This window comes from Uranotaenia lowii, chromosome 3 (genome assembly GCF_029784155.1).
Source record: "Uranotaenia lowii strain MFRU-FL chromosome 3, ASM2978415v1, whole genome shotgun sequence".
Taxonomy (NCBI): Eukaryota; Metazoa; Arthropoda; class Insecta; order Diptera; family Culicidae; genus Uranotaenia; species Uranotaenia lowii.
Window position 1 is genome coordinate 30,680,985 of NC_073693.1, and position 11,509 is coordinate 30,692,493.

Below are 11,509 nucleotides of genomic sequence, written 5' to 3' on the forward strand. Positions count from 1 at the left end.
AATTTTATCTTTATGCAATTTCCTAAATCCTCGCACTGTTCCCATGTTCTTTTTTTCTTCAAACTAAACCATTTGATAGGGTTTTAAGCCAGTTTTTCTTTACGGGCTTTTTCATGAAAATTATCTCTTTTTTCAAATTTTATGGTCATTTGATGATAATTTTTGGAATAACTCTTAAACTTAGCTTAAACCAAGAAAAAAGTTGAACTTTCACATAACACAACCCATTTGCTCCTAAATGCTTAAATTTGATCAGGAGAGATGTTTGTTTGTGAGCCTTCAAAAAACCAGATATTTTATGAATTACAAATAATATTTTAATTAATGTAAAAAATCTCCAAATGATCACCAAATTTAGCTTATAAAGGCTTTCAAACATAGTAAACAGTTTTCAGATATTTTAACTTGGCTGGTAAACGGTGGATAATGTGCAACACGAGACCCCATAGTGGTCATATCACCTCTTATTCACAACTCCTATCTCTACCTCCCCGTGGTGCCGGCTGGGGTGCGAGTAACCTAAGCGGAGATAGGGTACCCAACCCCGGTGGATGCTTTGGTCGCATGCAGACTGAGAAGGTGGCCGCACGCGTCTGTTCCCCAGGTCAGGGGCGGCGTGCAACAACAACCGAGCGTCTGTTCTCCAGGTCAGGGGCGGCTCAAACAGCGTCTGTCTTGCAGCAAGCGGCTGAATTTATGAAATGCGGCTCTCGCCAGCTAAGTCCAAGATGGCAGCCCCATCGCGGGATAGGGACTTTAGGCTAACAATCTACTGCTCCCGACTCAGAAATTGTTACGGAATCCGAAAGAAATGACCGACCTGGAACTTTGGCGACGACTTTTAGCATGAAAACACGGACACGAATTGGAACTTGGAACGTTTTAACCCTTGCCCAACAAGGCAAACTGGAACAACTGGCTAGAGAGGCTAGCCGCCTCAAACTTGAAATTCTGGGACTGAGCGAAGTCCGTTGGCCTAATACTGGAGAACACAAGACACAATCCGGGCAAGTCCTGCTTTACTCTGGCATACGAGGAGAACATGCTACTCGGGAACGAGGAGTTGGTTTCCTGTTAAGCCCGCAGGCCTACGCGGCCCTCATTAGATGGGAACCGATAAACGAAAGAATAATCGTAGCCAGATTCAGAACACGGGTTAGAAACCTTACAATGGTCCAGTGTTATGCGCCAACTGACGTTGCCGACTTGCAGGAGAAAGAGCAGTTTTACAGTCAACTGAACAGCGTGGTAGAGAAAATTCCGAAGGGTGACATTCAAATCCACTTGGGCGACTTCAACGCAAAGATTGGCTCCGACAATCAGGACCTTGAGCGCATCATGGGGCGCCATGGTCTAGGACAGATGAGCGAAAACGGAGAGCTGTTTGTAGAATTTTGTGGCAACAACAACATGGTGATCGGTGGATCGCTCTTCCCCCATCGACCAGCACATAAAGTCACTTGGGTATCCCGAGATGGCCGAACAGAAAATCAAATTGACCACATCTGCATCAGCCGAAAATGGAGAAGGAGCCTTCTTGATGTTCGCAACAAACGAAGCGCAGACATTGCATCTGACCATCACCTCGTCCTTGGCGAGATACGACTGAGAGTTGCGCGTGTCCAACGGCGCGAGGAGAAAGTCGGGTGTCGATACGACGTCCGCCGGTTGGAGAATCCAGAGGTGAAAAGGGCATACGTTGAAGAGCTAGAATCCCGAGCCTCGGAGCTGCTGACAGACGGAACAGTCGAAGAACAGTGGTGTGAAATCAAGAATGCCTTTATCACGACGAGCCATGGTACTCTCGGTAAAGTTTGTGGAAGAAGGAGTGAATGGATGTCAGATGAAACTTGGAGGATGGTCGATGATCGGAGAAAGGCGAAAGTCGGAATTGAGCAGGCATGTACCGGGTCAGCCAAAGCAGCCGCCCGCTTACGATATGCGGAGCTGGAAAAGGCAGTTAAACGAGCTTGTAGACGAGACAAGAGAGCCTGGACAAACTCCCTAGCCGAAGAGGGAGAAAGAGCCGCCGCCAATGGAGATATCCGATTACTATATGACATTTCTCGCCGCCTCAGTGGTGCGAGGATTAATGCAAGAATGCCGCTGAAAGACCGAGCAGGTCAGTTATTGACCGATCGAACAGATCAGCTCAAACGATGGACTGAGCACTTCGAACAACTCTTCCGAATCACGCATAGCGATGGCCAACAGAACCCGCAGCTCGAAGCGCCAACAGTGAGTCGCATAAATGGCGTCAACTCGGAAGCGCCCTCGCTGGCTGAAATAGAAGCGGCAATCAAAAACATGAAATCCAACAAAGCACCTGGGATCGATTGCATCCCTGCTGAAATGCTGAAAGCCGACCCTGCCCTATCAGCACAAATGTTGCACCGTCTTTACGCTGAAATCTGGGATACTGCAACATTCCCGGCCGACTGGATGCAGGGTATCCTCGTAAAAGTCCCAAAGAAAGGGGACCTGACAGAGTGCGGTAACTGGTGAGGTATAACTTTGATCTGTACAACCCTCAAAGTACTCTGCAAAGTGATCCTGAACAGGATCCAGGAGAAAATCGACGCTACACTCCGACGGCAACAAGCTGGATTCCGATCCGGACGATCATGTGTGGACCACATCACAACGCTACGAATCATACTGGAACAAATCAACGAATTCCAGGACTCTCTTCTGCTGGTGTTCGTTGATTTCGAAAAAGCATTCGACCGACTTAACCATGAAAACATCTGGGCGGCTCTAAGGCGAAGAGGAGTACCAGAGAAACTAGTCCATCTCATCGAAGCACAATACGAGGCATTTTCGTGCAAGGTCTTGCACGACGGTGTCTTGTCCGAACCAATCCCGGTAACTGCTGGAGTGAGACAAGGATGTATCCTATCACCGCTACTTTTTCTAATCTTAATGGATGAGATTCTGATTGGATCGATTGACTGTGCACCGAACCGAGGATTGCCGTGGAATCCTTCAACAATGGAGCAACTGAACGACCTTGACCTGGCTGACGATATTGTTTTGCTCGCCCAAACACAACCAGATATGCAGAGCAAACTCGACGACCTCACCGAAAGTTCCAAGGCAGCAGGTCTCAAAGTCAATGTCGGAAAGACCAAGTCGATGGAGATCAACACAGAAAATCCCTCCAGTTTCATGGTAGCTGGGCAAAAAGTTGAGAAAGGGGAGTGCTTCCAGTATCTTGGTAGCCAGATAATGCCTGATGGTGGTACCAGAAAACAGGGTTCCGAATTTCACTCATTTTCAATGAATGTCCCTGATTGCACTTCGCAACTGAACGAATAGCGATCGGGTTTTGTTATTGATTGCTACTGGACCTATCCGATCATCGTTCGTTCTATTCATCGCTAACATATAAATCATCTCGCACGATGCTTGCTGTCAAAACAGTGCAGCACTATCATCCAATTGGATTCTCACCAAAGAGCGATGCATATGGCGAATCATGTTCGTCTAGGATCAGGAGTGAATGGTTCAGGAAGTGAGTGAGTGATACATTCAACCGATCATTAGCAAGTGTTGTTTGTTTTTAAACATAGCCAATTAATAAATTTATTTGAATTTACAGCGTTTTTTTTACACCAGTAAGAATAAAATCAAATTGTAGTTGTCTTTGTGAGGGAAAGATGTTCACTTCCGCCGTGTTTTCGATTTCAAATAAACCAGGCGGATACTGAGTGAATGACATTCAGAATGGATCAGTTTGTATCTCACTCATCTCTGATATGCGATGTTTGCAAAATCGATGATTCTGAATGATGCGACTCAGTTTGCATAGCTGAGTGGAGCGCTGATCGAGATTGCATACCAGTCGGGCGAAGCAGTTGCAAGAGGCGCTTTCCTATTATACAGTAAGAATGTTTCAAATAAGAAACGTATCCTGAGTGTTTATTTTGATTGATCTTCGGACCATTGCCAGAAAAGACATCGAAACCCGGATCAGAAAGGCTCGATTTGCGTTTGCGAGTCTCCGAAACATCTGGCGGTCACGCCAGATCTCTCTACGAACGAAAATCCGAATCTTCAACTCAAACGTCAAATCCGTATTGCTGTACGGGTGCGAAACTTGGTGCACATATGCGGTAACGACGCGAAAACTGCAAGTATTTGTAAACCGCTGCCTGCGGAATATCATCCGCGCTTAGTGGCCTGGCAACTGGATCTCGAATGCGGAACTACATCGCCGGTGTCATCAAAGGGCGCTAGAAATCGAGATTCGGGAACGTAAGTGGAGATGGATTGGGCACACGCTGCGAAGAGATGAAAACGAGATTTGCAGAGAGGCGCTAGATTGGAATCCAGAAGGTCATCGAAGAAGAGGCAGACCCAGAAACTCGTGGCGGCGAAGCCTAGCCGCTGAAATCCGAACTGTCGACGAGAATCTTGACTGGGACCAAGTGAAGACGCTGGCTCCGGATCGTCAACAGTGGAGGTCTTTTACCACGGCCCTATGCACCGGAGGATCGGCGCGGGATCATTAAGTAAGTTAAGTAAGTTAGTTAATGATGATTATCTGCCAAAATTTCATGTTGATCAAAGTTATCTCGCTGATCAAAGTTCCCCCAGTTTACGGTATTCAATTTTTGTTATGTTTTCCTCCCAGTGAATAAAGGTCCCGATGGTTGACATGACTAGATTCATTCAGAGTATTTCAATTAGAGATGTACCGAATATTCGGTCGGCCGAATATTCGGCGCCGAATATCGCCAAAAAACCGTTAAGCCGAATATTCGGCTCACCGAATAGTTGAGCTAAGTATTCGGCCGAATAGGCCGAATATCTTCTACAGACTTGATTTTTTTTCAAATAATTTTTGATAATTTATTAAATATCCAAAAGTAATGTTGCAAAAGCTATACAATCATTAAAAACTTATGGTTTCAGCATAATATCTAAGGTGTATCCGCCTATCTTTCATTGTAGATACACAGCAAATTTTTTTTTGCTGGAAACCAGCAAAATTTTGCTGGTTTTTGTCCCGCTGACTTTCCAGCAAAATTTCCAGCAATTTAAATTGCTGGAAAAAACAGCAAACGTTAATGCTGGTTTCCAGCAATTCAAATTGCTGGAAAATCAGTAATCCAGATTGCTGGAAACCAGCTATTTCTTTCAACACAACCGGCAGTATTTAGTATGAAATTTATATTCAATTCAAAATTAAAGTTTAATATTGGCTGTCCATATAATAAGCAATAAATACAATTATTTTCTCCCATTTTCAATAAGGGATTAATTTATTCTCCAAAAAAAAACTTTTTTTTCACAACTTTCACACCGGCTCTGGGGTGGCCGCTTTGTGCCAAAATGTTGATCATCCGCCACCTGTAAAAATAGTTTTGATGAGTATCTTCTATGGAATATCTACCTGTACAATAAAAACTTACCCTTGACTTGATGCCTGGTTGCTAGAATATAGAGGAAAATAAAATAATTATATTAATTTAACCTTAATTCGTGAAATAGAATCTCACCTTACTTCAGCGTACGAAACAAAAACAAACTCCAAATTGACAACTCGATTGCTGATTTTCCAGCAAACTAGGTCAATTGCTGGAAAGTCCAGCAATTTGAAAACCGATTGCTGATTTTTCAGCAAAAATGACAAGCACATAACCGAATGCTGAAAAATCCAGCAATTCGAAAACCGATTGCTGGTTTCCAGCAAAAATTTGGATTGCTGAACGTTTCCAGCAATTTTTTTTGCTGGAAATCGAGGCAAAAATTTACAGTGTATATTTGGGCTTGCTCATAAATCCAGTAAAGAATCCAGATTAGTCAAACTGGACGGAATATCCAGATATTGTTGAATACTTCCCGAGTTTTGCTCGGGTTTACTCAGATTATTTGCTAATTCGAATAAAAAAACTCAAATTTCTCTTCAAAAATTTTAAGATTTTGTGTTCAATTTTTTCAAAAATTGGTTGAAGATCATCTATCTTATCAACAAATATTTTAAAGATATCTTGCTCAAATTCGACCTTCATCTAATTCAATATCAGAGAAGCAAGTTCAAATAGCTTTGCACCTGTTTCGACATGTTTTATCCCAGATTTCACAGGAACGCAATCTGTTTGGTGATAAACGCCCAAAAAGCGACAAGTCATCACATATCTTTTCAGTTATTGGTGACATTTTAAAAATAAGAAAGACTCCTACTTAAAAAATATCTCGAAAATCATCATCCGATAATATCATCTGGTTGAAAATAATCGACTAAAACATGAGGGGCATTAATATGGAAGAAATAGAAAGCATTGAATTAATCGCTTAAGGTTTTTTCATTGAAAACTCAATAGAATATTCGACCGAATATTCGTTTGGCCGAATAGTTGAAAAGGTCAATATTCGGTATTCGGCCGTTCGCCGAATACCACTATTCGGTACATCTCTAATTTCAATTATAGGGTACCGTAATCATGCGTGAACGTACCCCCACGCCGGGCATGATGACGTAGTTGTTAATGAACTCAAAATTTGCGTGTTAAATGATTTATTAGGACTATTAGCACAGAGAACAGACATACAAGCTAGCCCACGAAACTTGTGTAAAATTTCCAACGATAGTTTTGAACAATTTTTCTGTTTCTTTTGGCTGGGCCTTTTCGAAAACTGGCCACCTGAAAATTTGATTTGTAACTTTTGAACGGCACAATAGATTGCACTATTTCAAGTCAATTTCTAACGTATTTTTTGAATGTCAGTATTTGAAATTTTACACACTTTTTGGAAGATTTTTTGTTCGAGCTTGTACGTCTGTTCTCTGTGCTATTAGATGTGTCTTCTTGCAATATTTTCCATTTTTAAGCTTACAATATGCTTGGAAATAGTTTCCAGTAATTACAATTTCCACCATAAGTTAGATATTTCCGAGTTTCATTCGCATTTCATGCAGAACCACAAACCAAATCGTATTTTTTGAAGAAGCTCATAAATCTGGGAAGCCAAATTTATGAATTTGAGGACAGTGGCGTACAAATTACTGGCATCAAAAATATTTTTTATGGAAAAACTGTAGAATTCAATACAATGCTCGCTATTTTTCATAACAAATACGGAATTCTGGAAATCTGCCAACCAATATGGCGGATGAGGTGACCTGTTATTTCGAAGAACTTTGAGATTCATTGAGCTTTGAAATTTGAAGAACAAAATTTCAAACGTGCCTACATATGAAAAGCGATTCTTCATATTTGAAAAAAAAAACTATTCCAATTAAAAGGATATTAAAATTTAAAAAACAATTTCATTAAATAATTGAATTAATGTTTGACAGTTTTGAAGAATTAATTTTAGCAAATGAATAAAAGTTATAGATTTCAAGACATTCAAAGCGAAAATGTTCTGTATCTTATTGAGGAAAAAATCGCAGTTCTTTAAAAAAAAGGTTCTTCTGGTGAACGAGTTAGTCTAGGCATTTTATTATAGAACTAGCATACCCGGTAAACTTCGTATTACCATGTTCAACTTGGCGTCTCGCTCTCGTGAACATGTCCTAGTTTTTTTTACAACTCCTTCTTTCCGTTTACTCGAATTGTCACGCTTAATTCTATGGGAATCAACCCTAAAAATGTTAACTCAATTCTTCGGGTCTTTGCAAAGATTATCAAAACATTTCCTTCAATCAATCTTACATGCATCTTACAGGAAAACTTTTAATCTACTTTTCTTTGAGTCGGATGCTTTGAATATTGCCGAATGGTGTCAGGTATCAGCTTCCCGTTGAAAATTTGAGTTTTTCAGCACTCAACGTGACCATCAAACTTGGCAAGACTCATGCAGCATGCTTAAAAAATCTTCTCTTTGTAGCTTGTTCCATAAATAACTTTATATTGATAATATCTATGTTTCATTTATTGAATACCATTTAGTTGATTTACTCCACTTTGCTCGAGTTCACATTAAGGTTGAAATCGGAATCAAAAGTTTCTCATTAACTGGAATTTATTGCATACTAGCTGATTTTACCCGGCCTTGCTCGGGTTCTCATAAAATATAAATCAAAATAAGTCGTTTGACATTTAAAAATTTTATATATTTTATATTCATCAGTATAAGACATTTTTTTTATTCTTTTCAAAGTTTTTATTGTTGTGTTTATCGTTTTTATTTAATTGAAAAAATATAGTTATGAGATTTTAATTAATAGATTTTCAAAATAATTTCCAATGAATGCCTATTCATCGTATTGCGAAAAACATTTCTTCACCCACCAATTTTAGGAAGCTTCAATAGATTTCGTTTTGAAATTTTTATCTTCAAATGATAAAATTGGAGAAATGATGATTTTCCCATTCCCTATCTAATAAAAATCTCTTCTGGAGATCATTTATTTTTTAAGATTTCCTGTACATCCAAGTTCTATTTACTTTGAAATTTCTAAACAGACTTCCGGATCTTGTTGAATCATTTGAAAAACTTACTTTCCTTGTTTTCAATTGCATGTTTGCTTTTTCGCTTTCTAATTTCACACTGATTTATGAGTACTTGTTCTTCAATGTTGAAAGTTCCACTGATAGTTAGGTATCGAAAACAAATCATCTTAACCCAAGTTACCATTACAATGCTATGAAAAAAGTTTTATTTGAGTTTTAATTCAATGTTTCTATTCTTGGACACAATCATCCCATTAATTATTGTGAAGAGGAGTGATCAATGTTAAAATTTAATAATTTGATTGAATTCGCAGTACTTAAAGGTTCTAAAATAAGTCTTCTCAAAATTGGAGGATAGAATTGAACACATTGATGAGCAATAATAATTCAAAAACTATAAATTGGAAAATGGAAATTGGAATTTTAAGTTGAGACTTAAAATCTCAGATCCAACCATCTTATCAATTTTCTAATTCCTCGTTTAAATTCCCTGACAACTATCAAAGCGTTGAGATCGAAGCCTTCAACTTATAATTCTGAATTTTATTATTTTTGCTTCCTTTGTGAGGGATTCTAAATATATGGAAATAGTTTGTTCTTATAACCTGGAATGTATAAAAATCTGTTCGATAGTTTTTCAGCATTCAGTCCATCTGAAGAAGTCAAATTACTTTTAACTTTCAGTTGATAGTATATTCTTATAGACTCTCAAAGCACCCCGCTTTGAAAACCACTACAATTCTAGTCAATATATACTTAACAGGTTGGTCGTAATTTTCAATTCAAAATGTAGGCTCATTATGGCATCCAAATACCTCGTACCAGTACCACGTGCTTTGAACAGAAGAAGGAATGAAAACACCCGCCAAAATTTCCCCTTTGAAATTTTTAATGCTCAGCAAGCTTTGATTTGCTTTCCAGTACACGTAAACTCTGGACGGTCATTTCTAATGCCCGGCCCATGGTGATGGTGAAAAAAACCCCGCCAAAGGAAAAAAAATCGGTTGTCGAAATGGGTGCCATGACTTTTGGTTCGTGTGAATAAAACCGAAAGTTGTATGGGAGGGTCCCTTTTCTTAGGAGGGAGGGGCTCATAACTATTACTACACACAAAACTTTCGGGGCTCCACTTAGCAAAAAATAGCTGTTACTTTCCGTTAGCAAAAATATTTTTTTACTTTTGAATTAGCACTTTCCCATCTTTTCGAAAATTAAGCTCAATTTGAGTAAAAAATACCCACTTGCTACACATTTTAGCATTTCCAGTAGCATGGACTCAAACTTTTAGTCTGTGCTCAAACCACGACTGCAGCCGGCTGTTTTGTCAGTTTTTTTCGGATGTAATTCGTTCGTTCGAATCGGTCGCAATTTTGAAGCACGGAAAATAGTAAAATTAAATGTTTATTTTGGTTCTGTTCTTCTGCAATCAGAATAGAAGACGTAATACCATCGATCAATTTGGTCGAGGACTTGCCGTCAACAAGAATTGTTGATCTGTGTGCCAATAAGAAGGTGATTCTGTTATCTATTCCAGGGGTGATCATCCCAGAGCAGATCTCAATCTCCCGGTGTCGATGAAGTGTTGTTTTCTTGTCAACAATCTACTTGTCTTCCCGAGACAAAGGCCCACAACACAGCTGCCATGGTGTCAAGTGGAATTAAATTGATCGCACCCAGAAGAAAAGCCAGAATCCGGTCGAAAGAAACTTTCGAAGAACAGGAGGAGGACATTAAATAGTCGGGAACTCCTCTAGACTTAAATGTTTCTACAGTTTGGCAGGCCCGTCGCCTTTGGAATAGAAAATTTCGCTCGGTAAAGTTAGTAGGTGTAATTTTAACTGTATTAAAAATTTTCTATAATTCAAAAAAACTTTCCATTTCAGCCTAGAAAAAAGGTAACACCATTTCGCAGAACAGCTACTGATTTTTTTTAGCCAGAACTAACCGGATCCGATGAAACCACTCCTTTCCCATCAGAACCTCAATCCGAAGTCCAAGCTGCTTGTGAAAAGACCATTCAAATCGATCGGCAGTGAAATTGTTGGCCCCAGCAACATCACTGTCGAGGAAAAAAGTTCTGCGGAAGCACCTGCTACGAAGAATTGGGTAAGTGACATCAAATTTGCAATTTTATAGGATTAAAATCCGTTCCTCTTCTGTTTTATTTTTTTTTTTTAAAGAAAATTGAATTGATTTGGAAGAAAAGACTACAACACGATTTTTTTTCAGGTTTTGGGTAATATTTGGTCAACCTCAACTACCGATGCAATTCCACGGCATATATGAGCTTGACAACTTCATTTCTACGGAAGATTCAAGCATTGAAACCGAAATCGCTAGCCATCGGCGGAAGAAGGCATAACGTAGAAATGGCAAATCAGCTGGTCGGTGGTCTTAGGCTCCCCGCCACAATAAGGTCAAGGCCAAACGCAAGTGCAATGCGGTATGTGGAATGTTTTTAATAGATTTTAATTGGTTTTCATACTGAATTTTAAATCATTATTTTAACAATCTTTCGAAGATTCTTAATGCCAAAATTTCCCAGTATCAGTTTCCATAATTTTTCAGATAAAACCTCTCGAAAACGATTCAGTTTGTTATAGGAAAAAAATTATGAATTCTTGCATATTTTTATACAATACGAGTACCTTTTAATTTTTATCTAGCTGAGTTGTTTTCCAATTAGAGCAACAAAAAAAAATTATGGAGAATTAAAGAAGGAAATAGGTGAATAGTAGACATGCAACTTTGCCAGTATATTGAAGGCATTTCTAATAAAGTTCTTGGAGCTTTTCCCACTTTTATTTTGATAAACGCTAAAATAAGTTAATTTGGAGCTATAGTTTTAGCTACCATTTGAATTATTGTGAAGACTAAAATGAATATGTTGCTTTTTAAAATTCAAATTCGATTCTTGATCTGTACTGGAACAAGTTACGCGAATGAATCTGAAGTTCTTTTTTATGGAGTGGTTTTCGGACTCTTAATCTAAAGTTTTCAACCTCATGATATTGTTATGAATTATTAATCTTACAGAACATTTTATTTTATTTATGAGGGGTTCCCTATGCATAACATTGAATTATTTATCATGCTGCAAATTT

At 39.0% G+C, this 11,509-nt stretch overlaps 1 protein-coding gene across 5 annotated transcripts in view; it reads left to right on the forward strand.

Moving 5' to 3' along the window:
* Positions 1-11,509, forward strand: part of LOC129755760 (uncharacterized) — a 25,842-nt gene continuing 14,333 nt past the window's right edge. For 3 of the 5 annotated variants that reach the window (XM_055752392.1, XM_055752395.1, XM_055752396.1), the window contains exons 1-3: positions 1-10,223; positions 10,289-10,511; positions 10,635-10,848. In XM_055752392.1, coding sequence (XP_055608367.1) covers positions 847-2,505 — 1,659 coding nt within the window. In that variant the 5' untranslated portion in view covers positions 1-846 and the 3' untranslated portion in view covers positions 2,506-10,223; positions 10,289-10,511; positions 10,635-10,848. Of the gene's footprint in view, positions 10,228-10,288; positions 10,512-10,634; positions 10,849-11,509 lie in introns of all 5 variants that reach the window. The other 2 variants (XM_055752393.1, XM_055752394.1) reach the window with 2 other exon arrangements.